This window comes from Callorhinus ursinus, unplaced genomic scaffold (assembly GCF_003265705.2).
Source record: "Callorhinus ursinus isolate GAN/ISIS: 27379988/994484 unplaced genomic scaffold, GSC_fseal_2.0 scaffold24, whole genome shotgun sequence".
NCBI lineage: Eukaryota > Metazoa > Chordata > Mammalia > Carnivora > Otariidae > Callorhinus > Callorhinus ursinus.
In genome coordinates, this window is record NW_027397086.1 from 8,839,670 (window position 1) to 8,856,233 (window position 16,564).

Genomic DNA, 16,564 nt, shown 5'->3' on the forward strand with positions numbered 1-16,564 from the left:
AGCAAAAAAAGGATTAAGTAATGAGAAGTGAGTAAACAACTCAATATTGTGCATGACAAAGTTTAAAAGAGTGATTATGCTTTTCTATAAAAAAATTAAAATAAAAAAAGAACATGAGTGAGTAACGGCTACTTGGCAAAAATAATTTTCCTGCTATAAAGTATCCCCAGAGCTAATTTCATGTCCCTGTTCCTCAGGGTACAAGTAAAGGGATTTAACATGGGTGTCACCACTGTATACATGACTGAAACAATTATGTCTTTGACTTTGGAATTGTTTGATGAAGGCATGAAGTAAATCATTTCAAGAGTCCCATAGTACAAAAACACCATGAGGAAGTGGGAGCCACAGGTGGACAAGGCTTTGCAGATCCTCTTGATGGAGGGGACTCTCAGCATGGTTGCCCCAATGTGGATATAGGAGCCCAAAATAGCACAAAATGGTAGGAAGGCAATCACTCCCCACTCAGTGAAGATAACTAGCTCATTGAGGCAAGTGTCTGAGCAGGTCAACTTCAAAAGGGTAGTGAGATCACAAAAGAAATGAGGGCTGGTATTGTCAGTACAGAAGGACAGGTGGGACAGAAGAGTATGCAACAGGGCATCGGGCACATGAAAGGAGCCAGGATCCAGCCACCGGTAAGATACACAGCTCCTCCCTCATGACAGTGATGTAGTGGAGTGGCTGACAGATGGCCGCATACCTGTCATATGCCATCACAGCAAGAAGGAAATTGTCAAGACAAACAAAAAGTATGAAAAAAATACATCTGAGAAATGCACCCCACATAGGGGATGGATAAGTGTTGAATCTGCATGTTCCTGAGCATGTTTGAGACACTGACAGATGAGAAAGAGACATCAGTGAAGGCCAAGTGGCCGAGGAAGAAGTACATGGGCGTGTGGAGGCGAGGGTCCAGCCTGATGAGCAGGATGATGAGCAGGTTCCCCAGCACCATGGTCAGGTACACGCCCAGGAACAGGGTGAAGAACGTGCTCTGCTGCTCTGGCCGGATGAGGAGCCCCAGGAGGAGGAACTCGGACACGCTGCTCTGGTTCTCCCTCTTCATTGTCTCTCCTCAATCTATGCTGTGATAAAAGGAGTAGGAAATTTCAGGGACTGAGATATGGTTGTTATCATAACTGTGTGTACATTACAGCCCCATGCTTTTTTTCCTGGAGACTGTGTCAAAATTGAGATATTTTGCTGTCTGAATCTTCTGTCTGCCCCCTTCTGGTCGCAGAATGCATCAGATTTCCAACAGCAAACAAGATTTCCTTCAAAAGAGACCAGCATAAATTTCTTCACTTATTGAGCCATGTTCCAGAGACTTTCTTGGCACTGAGAATAAAACAGAAAATAAAACAGTCAATCCTCCTCCTCCTTGGAGTTGACAATGATCGAGCACAGTTTAGAATATTGATCAAGAGCTAGGGCTTTGTAGCCAAAAATCTTGAATTCCAACCTCAACAATTTACTACCTGAGTGGCCTTGGGCACTTTATGTCACTGTGATCAGAGATCCTACTCTTCACCATTGTGCTGTTCCTGCCCTTCATTCATTTGGCAGAAAATCCTGGGCCATGTTTGGAATTGTTTCAGGGCTTCAAAATTACCCCAGCTACCTATATTCATATATATGATGACCCTGTATTTTATTATCCAAGCCAGGACACTTTAAGAGTGAAAAGAGAAGTTACATAATAATTATACCAGAACAACAAGTCTACAACAAGATGTTCCTGGGCAAACCAGCATGTACAGTCACCTACTTATACCTCACTTTCTAATTTGCAAAGGACTTCCACATGCAGTTACTTACATTAATTAGTAAACATTTATTGTGTGCCTGTAAAGCAGGCATTCCAACAGTTCTTTCATGTTACTATTGTGGAAACAGTGGTGAAGTCACATACTCCAGCATGTATACTCGTTGATGGATCATGATCTTAAGCATAGGACTTCTGATAGTCTTTACACTAGAGGCCAGGCAACTCCTTCACTGGGAGTTAAACCAGAGTTAGAGGCCACATACAGAAGCCCTAAAATGGAACCTAGTGAGACAGTATCATTCTAAGACACAGGGATCTGATAGGAGAGCCTCTTTGAAGAACAGAGATGAACTCAGTCATCTCTGAGCTCGTCTCCGTCAGTGGGACCAGAAGGAGGGCAGAGACTTAAACATTTTACTGATATGTGGCTGCCCGGTGACATTTACTGGATAAGACTTCTCTTTGGAACTCAAGTATTGGGGGTGAGATCCAAAAGTTTCATGTCAAGTAGGATCTTCACATTCAGTGATTGGATCAGGAAGAATAGAACTCTGATGTAAGCCACCCCCATGTGAAAGAACTAGCTGGCTACATGCCCAGGAAGGAGGAAGGGAAGCTGTCAGCTGGCTCTTTGGATGTTTTCTCTGCCTTTGCACAAAATACTCTATAAACAGTCAAGAAATGACTAGTGAGTTTAAAAATCTCATGCATTTATGGAATAATCATGATGCTAGCACCCATTTAGTGCATGCTTATAATATGCCACATACTGTGTTGAATACTGCCATCATATTTTACAGTTCAGACTTCTTAGCCTCACCGAGATGGAGCCCAAGGTCCAAAATGATGGGTTGTTTTTTTTTTTTGAAGCAGATAAAGGTTGGTTTTATTGAGTAACTGATCTGTGTTCCTGCTGAGGCCTTCATGTACAGACAAAAGAGAGGGAGTTTTATTTCTCTGTCTCTTCCTCCTTGGACAGAGTCTTGATGATTTCCTCCTTCCTGGCCTGGAGCCGCTCTTCACGGCGCTTGCGAGCCTCCTTGGTCTTAGATCTGCGGGCCTCAGCCTGGTCAGCCAGAAGCTTCTTGCGAGCCTTGTCGGCCTTCAGCTTGTGAATGTGTTCCATGAGAATCCACTTGTTCTTGAACACGTTCCCCTTCACTTTCAGGTACAGGCTGTGGTACGTGTGGCCGTCGATCTTCTTAGATTCACGGTATCTTCTGAGCAGCCGGCGCAGAATTCTCATCCTCCTCATCCAGGTGACCTTCTCAGGCATCCGAGCACTGGCAGTACCTTTTCTCTTACCAATGCCCATATGTCTGCCCTTCCGGCGGGCCAAAGTGTTTTCACGGCACCGAGCCCGGGAATGGACAGTCGCAGGCTTCCGGATGATCAGCCCATCTTTGATCAGTTTTCGGATCTGCTGACGGGAGTTGGCATTGGCGATTTCATTGGTCTCGTTGGAGTCCAACCAGACCGTCTTTTTGCCGCAGCAGAGGACACTGGAGGCAAGCCTCTTCTGAAGCCTGAGCATGCTCATGGCTGCGGCCGCAGCGCCGAAAGGAAAGCCCAAAATGAAGTTTTGAAAATAGGATATTTGAATCAAAATGTGTGTGACACCAAAGCCTAAGCACTTAACCACTACCATGTTCTCAAGAGTAGAAATACAGCATTATGGAAGGCGAATGAAGAAAAGTACCCTTGGAGCGCTGTGGGGTCTTCAGATCACATGGACGAATGGCTTACAACCTGACCTGAGGATGACTCTGCTTGGAGCTGCCTGTCTCTATCTGAAATAAGAGGAGATAAGATATAAGAGGAGAATGTAGCTATGAGTGTTTATCCAGCACATATACCATGCACATACACACACACACATTGCCTTATCATGGTTTTAGTTCTCTCCCTTCTATACCCATTCTAGAGTGTGAGTGTTTTATACATGAAAACACACATGCAGACACACACACACACATATACCCCATCATAGACCTCAGACCTATACTCATCCTCTTCATGACCTATACTCATTCTAGGTAAAACAAACAAACAAACAAAAAAACAGGGTTTTGTTACTTTTACATAAATTTACACACAACTGATAAATAGAACACTGTCACACACGATATAATACATAAACATTACAGTCATCCAGACAAAGTGCAACCCACCCAAAAAGCACACACTGTATACACACAGGTACACATGCAGACATGTGAACATACCATACACAGACATAAACCTAAACACCAGGTGCATACACACACATACACCACCAAGAAGAGTTTTCCCTCCATAATCTACTGAACCCCTTCCTATAGGAACAGAATTGGTATGTGAGTCAGTTAACCATTAAATACACTGGGTTATACAAACAACACAAAAAACACACACATGCATACACATCCTTGCATAAACATACAAGTCCAGTGCCAGGTGGTGATTCTCCATCTTCTTCTGCCCTGAGACACTCGTTGGTGAGCTCAGACACCTCTGGTCAAGGTTATTTCCTGAGCCTTCACTTTCTGTTCAGGAGACCCAGTATTCAAAGAACAAGTTCTTATGACCTAGGGACCTTTTGAATGTTCATCCCTGTTTTTGAGTGTCAGAAAAATGGGCAAGAAGATCCCCATTCAACAACAAGATTAGTACCCGAAGGGAGACAGTATGAGCTTCTGATGAGAGAAGAAGCCTATGTGGGCTAACTGCCCAATTTCCTGCCTTCCCCTTGGGAGGTAACCTCTGAAGGGACTAGAGGGGCTGAGCCACAAGTCCCAGGAGAAGGTGTCCTAGATATCGATGTTGATGACACAGGAAGCAGAAGTGACCATGGCCTCCTTGGCTTCTGAAATAGCTATGGCACAGGGTCAGCCTTTCTATACCTTGCAGAATGGCCAAGACAGGGTAAGGCCTGGCCCTTGCAAACTCCCACATCTCAGACCTAGCTTCCATTAGAGCAAGTGTTCCACAGCCCCCTGAGGGCTTGCAGGTCCTCCCATTCCCCTGAGGTACTCTGCAGGCCAGGGGCTGAGACTTGTTCAGGAAGCAGTCAAGTGGTGAGATTGATCCCAGGGCATTAGACACAGACTGACCTGAGATCAGTACCAGCTCTGCCACTGGGTGTCCTAAAAAAGGGACTTAAGTTCTGCTCCCTCAGATCTACGGCAGGTGGTAACAGTACCTTGCCTGAAGGCTATTGTGAGAGTCAAAGGAGATACTGTGTGCAAAAGCACTAAACCCAGCCAGATTCCTAAAGACCAGTTGGCCTAAGGGACTAATATCCTAATGAATTTGCCAAATGTAACATTCACTTTAATAACTGTTCCAGTGCGTAACACACCAACCCAAGTCTTCATTTAATTTTAAATTATGATAGTAATAACTAAAAGCAGACTGTCGATGGGGAACAGGAACACAAGACTTTACTTTCCATTTTTTACTTTTGATAAATCAGACTAATGGTAAGATATGGCACCACAGAAATATATATATGTCAGAGAGAGAAAGAAAGAGGGAGATTTTAACAATTGGCTTATGCAACTGGGTGTTATACGAATACAATGAATCATGGATCACTACATCAAAAACTAATGTTGTATGGTGACTAACATAACATAATAAAATAAAATTAAAAAAAAAATTGGCTTATGCAAGGGGGAGGAGTTAAGATGGCAGAGGAGTAGGGGACCCTAAGTTTGTCTGGTCCCTTGAATTCAGCTAGATAGTTATCAAATCATTCTGAACACCTGCAAAATCAATCAAAGATCTGAGAAAATAAATGCTGCAATTCTACAAATAGAAAAGTGACCACTTTTTGGAAGGTAGGAGGTGTGGAGACTTGAATCTGGAGTGATATGTCAGAGGATAGGTCAGTGGGAAGAAGGTTGGCTTAAGAAGGCTACACAAAGTATTATAAGTAGCAGAACACAGAATTGGAACTTTTAGAAGTCTGCTACAGTGGAGGATGTTCCTGGCTTAAAGGTGCTCAGGTGGCGAAGCGGTCAGAATCCCACGTGGGACAGCATGGTCTCAGGATCCCTGGGGTCACAAGAAGAACAGGAGTGCCTGAGTGTGGCAGAGTTCCCAGGCATCACAGCGGGGAAGCTGGCTGAAAACAGTGAGTCTCACCGCCAGCTTTCTGCTTGGTGTTGCCGTAAACTGTGAACTGCTGCATGGTCACACAACCCCTCTCCAAGCCCAGCAAGAGCCAGAAGTATGGCGGGTGAGACCTCCCCTTCTTCCCCCAGGGGGAATGGCTGGAGTCCACACCACTGGAGTCTATAAAATTTGGCAAACCTGAAACTCGGTTGTATGCCTGGAATAAAAATGCTCAGTCACAGGCTGGACAAACAGAGTTCTGATGGAAATCAGCGAGACAAGAGTGATTAACTGCTTTTCTATGAGGGCTCACTGAAGAGAGGAGGGTGTGAATTTTCAGCTCTGGGGCTAGAGATCAGGGAGTTGCCATTTTCATCCCTCCATCTGTGCTGAAAGCCTTCAAGGAGCAAAACAGCACCACATAGTGCAATCTGGAGCTGCTTACACTGAGCCTGGCCCCCTGGCAAGGGAGGAGCTTTTCCACAAATGCAAGGGCACCTGAGAATCAGCACAACAGGTCCTTCCCCCAGAGGGCCAGCAAGAACAACTGGCTAGCACCAAGTATACCAACCATAGAGAACTGCAAAACTTCAGCTCTTGGGGAAAACAGTATATAGCATTCATGGGATTTCTTTTTCTTTAGTCTTTCAGTTTTATTATTTTCAGCTATTTTCTTATTTTTTCAATTCTTTTTAATTTTTAATTTTTATTTTCATGTATATGTTAATATATATTTTATTTTTGGTTTCCATTCTTTGTATATATATATTTGTATATATATACACACACACACAAAGAATATATATATATATATAGTGTATACTGCTATATATTTGGTATATATAGTATATATAGATATATAGAGATATAGATATACTAAAACTTATATATAAGCTTTTCTTTCCTTCCTATTTGGGGATCTAGTTTTTTTTTTTATTATGTTGTTTTTTTTAACAAGCTGAGCAAAATATACCCAGAATCTAGTTTTCTAAGAGAAAAGAAATAATAAAGATTAGAGCAGAAATCAATGACATAGAAAGAAAGAAAAAAAAAACAGTAGAATTGATCAACAAAACCAGGAGCTGGTTCTTTGGAAGAATTAATAAGATCAATAAACCCATAGCCAGACTTATCAAAGAGAAAAGAGAAAGGACCCAAATAAATAAAAACATGAATGAAAGAGGAGAGATCACACCAACACCAAAGAAATACAAATTATAAGACAATACTATGAGCAATTTTATGCCAACAAATTAGGCAATCTGGAAGAAATGGATGCATTCCTAGAAACATATAAACTACCAAAACTGAAACAAGAAGAAATAGAAAATCTGAACAGACCCAAAACCAGCAAGAAAATTGAAGCAGTAATCAAAAATTTCCCAAAAACAAGAGTCCAGGCCAGATGGCTTCCCAGGGGAATTCTACCAAACATTTAAAGAAGAATTAATACCTATTCTACTGAAACTGTTTCAAAAAATAGAAATGGAAGGAAAACTTCCAAACTCCTTCTATGATGCCAGCATTACCTTGATCCAAAAACCAGACAAAGACCCCATCAAAAAGAAGAATTACAGACCAATATCCCTGATGAACATGGATGCCAAAATTCTCACCAAGTTACTAGCTAATAGGATCCAACATTACATTAAAAGGATTATTCACCACGACCAAGTGGGATTTATTCCTGACCTGCAAGGGTGGTTCAACATCCACAAATCAATCAGTGTGATACATCACACTAACAAACAAACAAAAAAAGGACAAGAACCATATGATCCTCTCAAATGATGCAGAAAAAGCATTTGACAAAATGCAGCATTCTTCTTGAAAAAACTCTCTACAGTGTAGGGATAGAAGGAACATACCTCAATATCATAAAAGCCACATATGAAAAACCCACAGTGAATATCATTCTCAGTGGGGAAAAACTGAGAGCTTTTTTTCCCTAAGGTCAGGAACATGACAGGGAGGTCCACTCCCACCACTGCTGTTCAACATAGTACCGGAAGTCCTAGCTTCAGCAATTAGACTACAAAAAGAAATAAAAGGCATCCAAATCAGCAAAGAAGAAATCAAACTTTCACTCTTCACAGATGACATGATACTCTATGTAGAAAACCCAAAGACTCTGGCAAAAAAATTGTTAGAACTGATAACAGGAATTCAGCAAAGTGGCAGGATATATAATCAATGCACAGAAGTCAGTTGCATTTCTATACACTAACAATGAATCAGAAAAAAGAGAAATCAAGGAATCAATCCCATTTACAATTGCACCAAAAACCATAAGATACCTAGGAATAACCTAACCAAAGAGGTAAAGGATCTGTACTCTGAAAACTATAGAACACTTATGAAAGAAATTGAGGAAAACACAAAGAAATGGAAAACCATTCCATGCTCATGGATTGGAAGAGTAAATATTGTTAAAATGTCTGTGCAACCCAAAGCAATCTACACATTCAATGCAATCCCTATCAAAATGCCATCAGCATTTTTCACATAGCTGGAACAAATAATCCTAAAATTTGTATGGAACCAGAAAAGACCCTGAATAGCCAGAGGAATGTTGAAAAAGAAAACCAAAGCTGGAGGCATCACAATTCCGGACTTCAAGCTGTATTACAAAGCTGTAATCATCAAGACAGTATGGTACTGGCACACACAAAAAAAACAAAAAACAAAAAACAAACAAAAAAAACAAAACCATAGATCAGTGGAACAGAATAGAGAACCCAAAAACGGACCCTCAATTCTATGGTCAACTAATCTTTGACAAAGCAGGAAAGAATATCCAATGGAAAAAAGTCTCTTCAACAAATGTTGTTGGGAGAACAGCCACACACAGAAGAATGAACTTAGACCATTCTCTTACACCATTCACAAAGATAAACTCAAAATGGATGAAAGTCCTAAATGTGACAGGAATCCATCAAAATCCTAGAGGAGAACACAGGCAGCAACCTCTTTGACCTCGGCTGCAGCAACTTCTTCCTAGAAATGTCTCCAAAAGGCAAAACAAAAGCAAAATGAACTATTGGGACTTCATCAAGATAAAAAGCTTTTGCACAGCAAAGGAAACAATCAGCAAAACTAAAAGGCAACCTATGGAATGGGAGAAGATATTTGCAAATGGTATATCTGATAAAGGGTTAGTATCCAAAATCTATTAAAAAAAAAAACTTATCAAGGGCACCTTGGTGGGCTTATTCAGTTAAGCATCTGCCTTTGGCTCAGGTCATGATCCCAGGGTCCAGGGATTGAGTCCCACATTGGGCTCTCTGCTCATCGGGGAGTCTGCTTCTCCCTCTCCCTCTGCCCCTCCCCCCATTCATGTTCTCTCTCTCTCTTTCTTTCTCTCTCACTCTCTCTCGTTCTGAAATATATAAATAAAATCCTAACAAAACCTCTGAAAAAATAAATGAACTTATCAAACTCAACATCCAAAAAACAAATAGTCCAGTTAAGAAATGGGCAGAAGACATGAACAGACATTTCTCCAAAGAAGACATCCAAATGGCCAAAAGACAAATGAAAAAATGCTCCACATCACTTGACATCAGGGAAAAACAAATCAAAACCACAATGAGATACCACTTCATACCAGTCAGAATGGCTTAAATTAACAAGTCAGGAAACAACAGATGTTGGCAAGGATGCAGAGCAAGGGGAACCCTCCCCCACTGTTGGTGGGAATGCAAACTGGTACACCACACTGGAAAACAGTATGGACATTCCTCAAAAAGTTAAAAGAGAGCTACCCAATGACCCAGCAATTGCACTACTAGGTATTTATCCAAAGGATACAAACATAGTGATTTGAAAGGGTACATGGACCCCATTGTTTATAGCAGCAATGTCCACAATAGCCAAACTGTGGAAAGAGCTGAGATGTCCATCTACAGATGACTGGATAAAGAAGATATGGTATATACAGACAGTGGAATATTACTCGGCCATCAAAAAGAATGAAATCTTGCCATTTGCAATGATGTGGATGGAACTAGAGGGTATTATGCTAAGTGAAATAAGTCATTCAGAAAAAGACAAACATCAGATGATTTCACTCATGTGGAATTTAAGAAGCAAAACAGATGGAGCACCTGGGTGGCTCAGTGTTAAGTATCTGCCTTCAGTTCAAGTCATGATCCCATGGTCCTGGGATCAAGCCCTGCATCAGACTCCTTGCCTAGTGGAAAGCCAGCTTCTCCCCCTCTCTCTGCCTGCTGCTCCCCCTGCTTGTGCTCTCTCTCTCTGTCAAATAAATAAATAAAATCTTTAAAAAAAAGAAACAAAACAGATGAACATAGGGGAAGGGAAGGAAAAATAAAATAAGATGAAAATTGAAAGGGAGACAAACCATAAGAGATGCTGAGCTCTAGGAAACAAACTGAGGGTTGCTAGAGGGGAGGTGGATGGGGAAAGGGATAATTGGGTGATGGGCATTAAGGAGGGCACTTGATGTAATAAGCATTGGGTGTTATATGCAACTGATAAATCACTAAATTCTACCTCTGAAACTAATAAAAAATACATAAGATAAATAAAAAGAATTGGCTTATGCAGTTGTGGGAGCTGGCAAGTCCAAAATCCACAAATGCAGACAGACCTGCACGCTGGAAATTCAGGCACTCTTGAGCCAGTCTCTTCTCCAGGAAACCTCGGTTTTTGCTTATATTCTTAAGGCCTTCAACTGATTAAATAAGAGTAATCTCCTTTACTTAACATTATTCTGTTTCACTTACATATTTTTCCTTTGTAAAATATTTTACTTTATTTACTTAAATTATGTTCCTTTACTTAAAGTCAACTGATTGTAGATGTCAGTCTTATCTACAAAATACCTCCATAGCAACATCTAAATTAGAATTTGGTTCACTAGGTAGTGTAGCCCCAGCCATCCTGACACAGAAAATTAACCTTCACAAGTGGTGAGGTCAGAGTGCCAGTCAAGGAATCCTCACCAGGGAAGAATTATGGAGATGGAGTTGCTAGGGGAAAATAGATCAGGAACCAGTAAGTGGTATTTCTCCATCTCTATGAACAAAGGAAATCAAGGATTTATGAGGAGACTGAATATTCAATAAAACATTCTAGTCCCTTGCTTGGTTTTTAGACCTGAGTCACTTTTCAGTCCCAGAATCCACTGACTGATGGAGAGGCCACATCCCAAGGAGGAAGAGCCATGCAACACTATAGGGAGAATACCCATGATGATTCTTCCTGTCTTTCCCAGGGGTACCTATAGCCATTTACTTGGGCAGCTTTAAATGTGGAAATGTCATCATGGTTTCATTGTTAGAGGATGCATATGGGGACAAGGTATTAAATGGAGTACTGGTCCAAATCACTTATACAGTGGGTCCACTTAATCTGCAGACTCACTGTGTGATTTCACTAGTCTCCTAATATATAATTACAAAGATACACTTGGCAGTTGGCACATCCCCAACATTGGATCCCTGACCTGTGGGAAGCTCCTGAAACTGCCCATCCGCAAGTCAGGGCAATAAATAAAAAATAATATATCCCAGGGGAATGGCAGAGAAAGCATGCCAGGGTGAATGTCCATTATTTCTCTCCTTAATTCACCATCTGAGTCCCTACAAAAACCAGACAGACCCTGAAAGGTGACAATGGACTATTGCAAACTCAACCAAGTAGTAGCCTCAATCTCAGCCATCCTACCAGATTGGTATATTTGCTACCGAAAACTAGGATGTGGCCTCAGGCACATGATTTGCAGCCACTGAGCTGGTGGATGCATTATTTTCCACCCCTAACATATAAAAGGATCAGAAACAGTTTGTATGCGCTTTGAATGGAAATGGTATATGTTTTTCCTCAGGGCTCTGTTAACTCTTGAATTCTGTCATAGTAGAGTCCAAAAACATGCAGACAATCTGGATATCCCATAGAACATCATGCTACTCCACTGTATCAATGACACCATGGTAATTGGACCAGATAACCAAGAAGTTGCTAGCAAGTTGGAGCCTTAGCGAGACACAGTCTTGAGGGTAGAAGATAAGCACTGTAAAGATGCAGGGGATCCATGATATCAGTATCCTTTATAGGAACCAGGTGATCTAGGAGAGGTATTGGAAAGCTATGGCTGCATAGAATATTCCATATAACCAGCTGACAGAGGAGGGAAATGCCTGAGCATGGCTCACAAGTGGGTCAGCTCACTCTGTAAGTGCAGGTCAAAAATGGATAATGAATGTACTATAGCTCAAGGGTAGCCTTGTAAGACAGTCCTCAGCTTTAAGCTCTCTTTGGGGATGACCTCGGCTGAAAGAAACTGCTACACCTGAACATCCTTCCTTCCAGGGCCAGGCTACACCCATGATCAACACGGGGATACAAAGAGCTGTCCTTCTTGACATCTTAGCTCCACAGCTCCCAGTAGGGTCAACTGAGACCTTCATGAGAACTGTATCACAACCCACCTCCCTCTGCCCAGCTCTGCTTCCTTCTCTCCCTTCCACAGATGTGGATCCCTAGAGCACACTGTAATAAATATCCTGCAGGCTAATCTCCATCTGAAAGTCTGCTTCCTGGAGAACCCAAACTATAACACTCCCTACTCACCAAATACACACACACACACACACACACACACACACACACACACACACAAAGGTGATATACTATCACCTTTGATTACCCTACACTTGAGGACACTAAAGCATGCCCTGGAGATGTTATGGTAAGTTTAAAAGGCTCTGGAAATAGTCAAAATCTTTAGAAGGTGGCCTCAGGAGTTCATGGTCCCCCTGAGAGCAGCTCCACTCATTCCTGCGGCCATTGTGATTTCTGTCAGAGCAAACTCTCTTGAGGTGTCGGGTTGGAATGAGCACACCAAAGCTCCCTCAGCCCAACAAGGACCCAAAGGAGTCCAGGAGAGCAGAGGCAAACCCATGAGAAGCCCACAGGGTTTCCCTGACCAGGAGAGTTCCTGCTACAGTGAGTCTGGGCATCTCTGCCTTCTACAGTGGGGAGCAGAGAAAAACTGAATGATGCTGAGAGACAGAGGATGAGAAATAGACAGGGATGTGAGGCAGAATCAGGAAAATACTATTTCCCTCTGGAATCTAGAGCAATCTATCTGCTTTTTTCCTTCTTCCCAACCCTTCTTGCTCATCACTGGCTAGAAAGTCAAAAGGTCAGCTTTGACTGGTAAGGTAAACATAACCAATTTGGGAAAGTGGTTCAGGAGAGAGAAAAGATTTTTTTAAACTGGGAACAGTGAGAAGATATCTGGTTATAGAAAGTGAACATCAGCACACTGGCTGCCCACCTGACCATCCACCTCACCTGGGTACTTATTTCAGCCTCCTCTTGGCTCTTTTGGCTCCAAAAATCATATGGACACAATGTATCAGATTTCAGCCTAACATTTAAGTCTGGCTTTGTATTTTATGACCACCCTCTTTGATCTCTGGGCCAGTGTATATCATTATCCCATGGTTTTGAGGAACCAGATTATCAGTAAGTGGATAAGGGGAGTTTAGTAGAAAAGATACACACACACACACACACACACATACACACAAACACACACACAGACACAAAAGTCCTCTTCCCTGACACATCCCAGACTTTTAGAATGATTCCCTTAGATTTTCACTTCCAAAACTTCCTTCCATTTTGCCAAGTACTCAACCAAGATGAGACACAGGGGTATCCAACCTCACTTGATCACTTTAAATCTTCATCTCACGCTCCCCAGGCATCCCCTTCACAAATAACTTATTTTTGCTGATGTATATTTTACAAGCTGTACTTATATGTTATGTTTCATTAGCTCTTTAGAATACCTAAAATCACTCAGTTCACAGGTGATAGAGGTCAAGTACACACCTCCACTTTGTGCTTCCAAGTCCAGTGCACTTTCTACCACCCTTGACTCAATACACACATAATGCACCGGCCACCCAAGACCAAATTGCTCCTTTTTGTTGCCAGTCGATCATGTATACTAGAATTTTCAAATTCTGCAATCTGTTCAACACAGAAAAAATAGATTTCCCATTGTAACAGCAAAAGTCTGTTTTTAATGTGAGACAAAAAACATTTAAGGAAAAAATGTGTGGGACATGTGTGTGTGTTAAAATAGAAAATGATCGAGTTGGAAAAAAATAGATCCTGTGCATGATTGTTTCAGCTATATTTTATAGTTTTACAAAAATCTGAGAAGACACAAAGTGGTTAAACCTTGAAATTCAGAATAGTCTGGGTTTGAAACCTGTTTCTGTCATTTACTTGATGTGTGAGTTTAGCAAATTATTGTTACTCTCTCTCTCTGTTTCCTCATCAGAAAAAAGTGGGAATAATAATAGTTTATTTCTCATAACTTTACAGTGAGGATTAAACAAATTTCCACCTGTATGAGATAAGAGCTTAATTATTGATTCACTCTCAGATTATTCAAAGCATGGACAAATACACCTTCTAGAAAAGCTTTGTAAATTCATATTAAGGTCAATTTGACCATTAGAGCATTAAAGTATGTGGGCTACGGTTATTTTACTATTCAGATTCATTACTTTTGAGAACATGTATAAATACCTAGTTGGGGAAAAAATCACTGGCACCAATGGTGATGGGGAAGAGAATACATCAAATATTTACTCTGTTCCTGGAACCATTCTAAGTACTTTAAGCACATTATAACATGAAAACCTCAAAAAATATTATGGAAAAAATGTTAGTATAGCTATTCACAGATAAAACACTGAAATTTAAAGATATTTAATTACTTGCCTGATATTAACCAACTGGGAACTAGGCATTTAATTGTTGTATGAACAAATTAATAAATAGCCATTCTTTGAACTGTTATTAAAAACATGCCTATCCAATGTGCCCATTCTCAATGTCTGGATGAATAATTTAAAACACTTTGTAGGCATGAGGATATCTGAATCTATGTTGTTCATGGCAGCAAAGATTTAGAGGACATTTAGGGAAACATAGTAAGTCAAGTGAGCCGCATGCATACAAGGGAAAGAGTTAGAAGAAAAGAACCAGAACATTGATAGATATCCAAAAAATTATATAGAGAGAGGAAAAAAAACCAGAATGGGATATATGCCACAGTATTATTGAAGTAATTATTGAAGTAAATGGAAGAAAAACATACCTAAACAAAACAATATCTTTTTCAACAATATATACATAACTAAATAAACAAATGGATGCTGGCATGGAAGGACATATGCTTGCTTAATGGTTGGATATCCAAGATGTGGGAACATGATCTGACTTAGGAAACCAGAGGAAAAATAGGTAAAAAGTAAATTTTTTAGGCTTTTTTATTGTTATGTTAATCACCATACATCATTAGTTTTTGATGTAGTGTTCCATGATTCATTGTTTGGGCATAACACCTAGTGCTCCATGCAGAATGTGCCCTCTTTAATACCCATCACCAGGCTAACCAATCCCCCCACCCCCCTCCCCTCTAGAACCCTCAGTTTGTTTTTCAGAGTCCATCGTCTCTCATGGTTCGTCTCCCCCTCCGATTTACTCCCCTTCATTCTTCCCCTTGCTATCTTCTTCTTCTTTTTTTCTTAACATATATTGCATTATTTGTTTCAGAGGTACAGATCTGTGATTCAACAGTCTTGCACAATTCACAGCACTCACCATAGCACATACCCTCCCCAATGTCTATCACCCAGCCACCCCATCCCTCCCACACCCCCACCACTCCAGCAACCCTCAGTTTGTTTCCTGAGATTAAGAATTCCTCATATCAGTGAGGTCATATGATTAAAAAGTAAATTTAAGACAAGGATTTATATGGACTGATACTGATAGGTTGACATTCACTAAGGAATATGAGCTTCTAAGTAAGTACCTCTAAAGATAAACCAAGTATGACAGTACAACTTTGTTGACCTGGGTTCATTAGTCCTCTGATTTCCTTGTTGAATATTTCATCAAATCTCCTTTTTTGGCAAGGAGGTTCAAAGATAAAGCTTAGCATGACATAACTGAAAATTTATTTTGATATAGACAGAGAAAAATGAAACCATCTAATCTAAAATAAATTCCCAACCCTACCTTTGTCAGTCTCTATCCTCTTATGTGGTTTATTTTTCTTTATAGAAGGTAGAACTATCTGATGATAGATAGATGATGATGATAGATACATGATAGATAGATGATAGATAGATAGATAGATAGATAGATAGATAGATAGATAGATAGATGACAGATCGATCCTCCATGCCAGGCTTGTCTCTGCCTTTTTCAAATGGTGTCCCTACCCCCAGAGAGTATTTTTCACAAAGTAGGTATTCAGTAAACAATTATTTTTAAGATTTAATATTAAGCTGAATTAGTTAAACTTTGTTTCTAAAAGAAAATTCTTCTTCCAGAAGTCCATGCTGTCAACACCAGAAACATGTGAAGTCAGCAAGCTGAGAAGGGAGGGCAGCATCAAGGACCACAAATTTGACAAGTTGTCCACATGGTAGCTAATGAGTGGAAAGTAAAGAAAAGCTTTATGGGTGGAAAGTAAAGGTAGATAGAAACATACTTATTGGCTTGTTTGTGATTACAGTTATGAAAGAAATGTGTGTGTGTTAAATGATAAGATTCTCTATTTAGTTGGCTCTGTGACCATGGAAAAAGTCAACCAAACCAGCAGTGTCTCTGAGTTCATCCTCTTGGGACTCT

The 16,564-nt window shown here is 40.7% G+C and overlaps 1 protein-coding gene and 1 pseudogene across 1 annotated transcript; both read right to left on the reverse strand.

Moving 5' to 3' along the window:
- Window positions 1-128: 128 nt before the first annotated feature.
- LOC141369957 (olfactory receptor 1J4-like) lies at window positions 129-1,069 on the reverse strand (annotated as a pseudogene).
- Window positions 1,070-2,631: 1,562 nt separating this feature from the next.
- On the reverse strand, window positions 2,632-3,332 carry LOC112836741 (large ribosomal subunit protein eL19-like). Its single transcript, XM_073905780.1, has one exon. It carries the CDS (start codon window positions 3,309-3,311, stop codon window positions 2,721-2,723), a length of 591 nt encoding a protein of 196 aa, XP_073761881.1. The 5' UTR covers window positions 3,312-3,332; the 3' UTR covers window positions 2,632-2,720.
- Between the last annotated feature and the right edge of the window lie 13,232 nt (window positions 3,333-16,564).

Excerpts from the sequence above, each read along its gene's own strand:
- LOC112836741 (XM_073905780.1), bottom strand. The coding sequence starts at position 3,311 with ATGAGCATGCTCAGGCTTCAGAAGAGGCTTGCCTCCAGTGTCCTCTGC.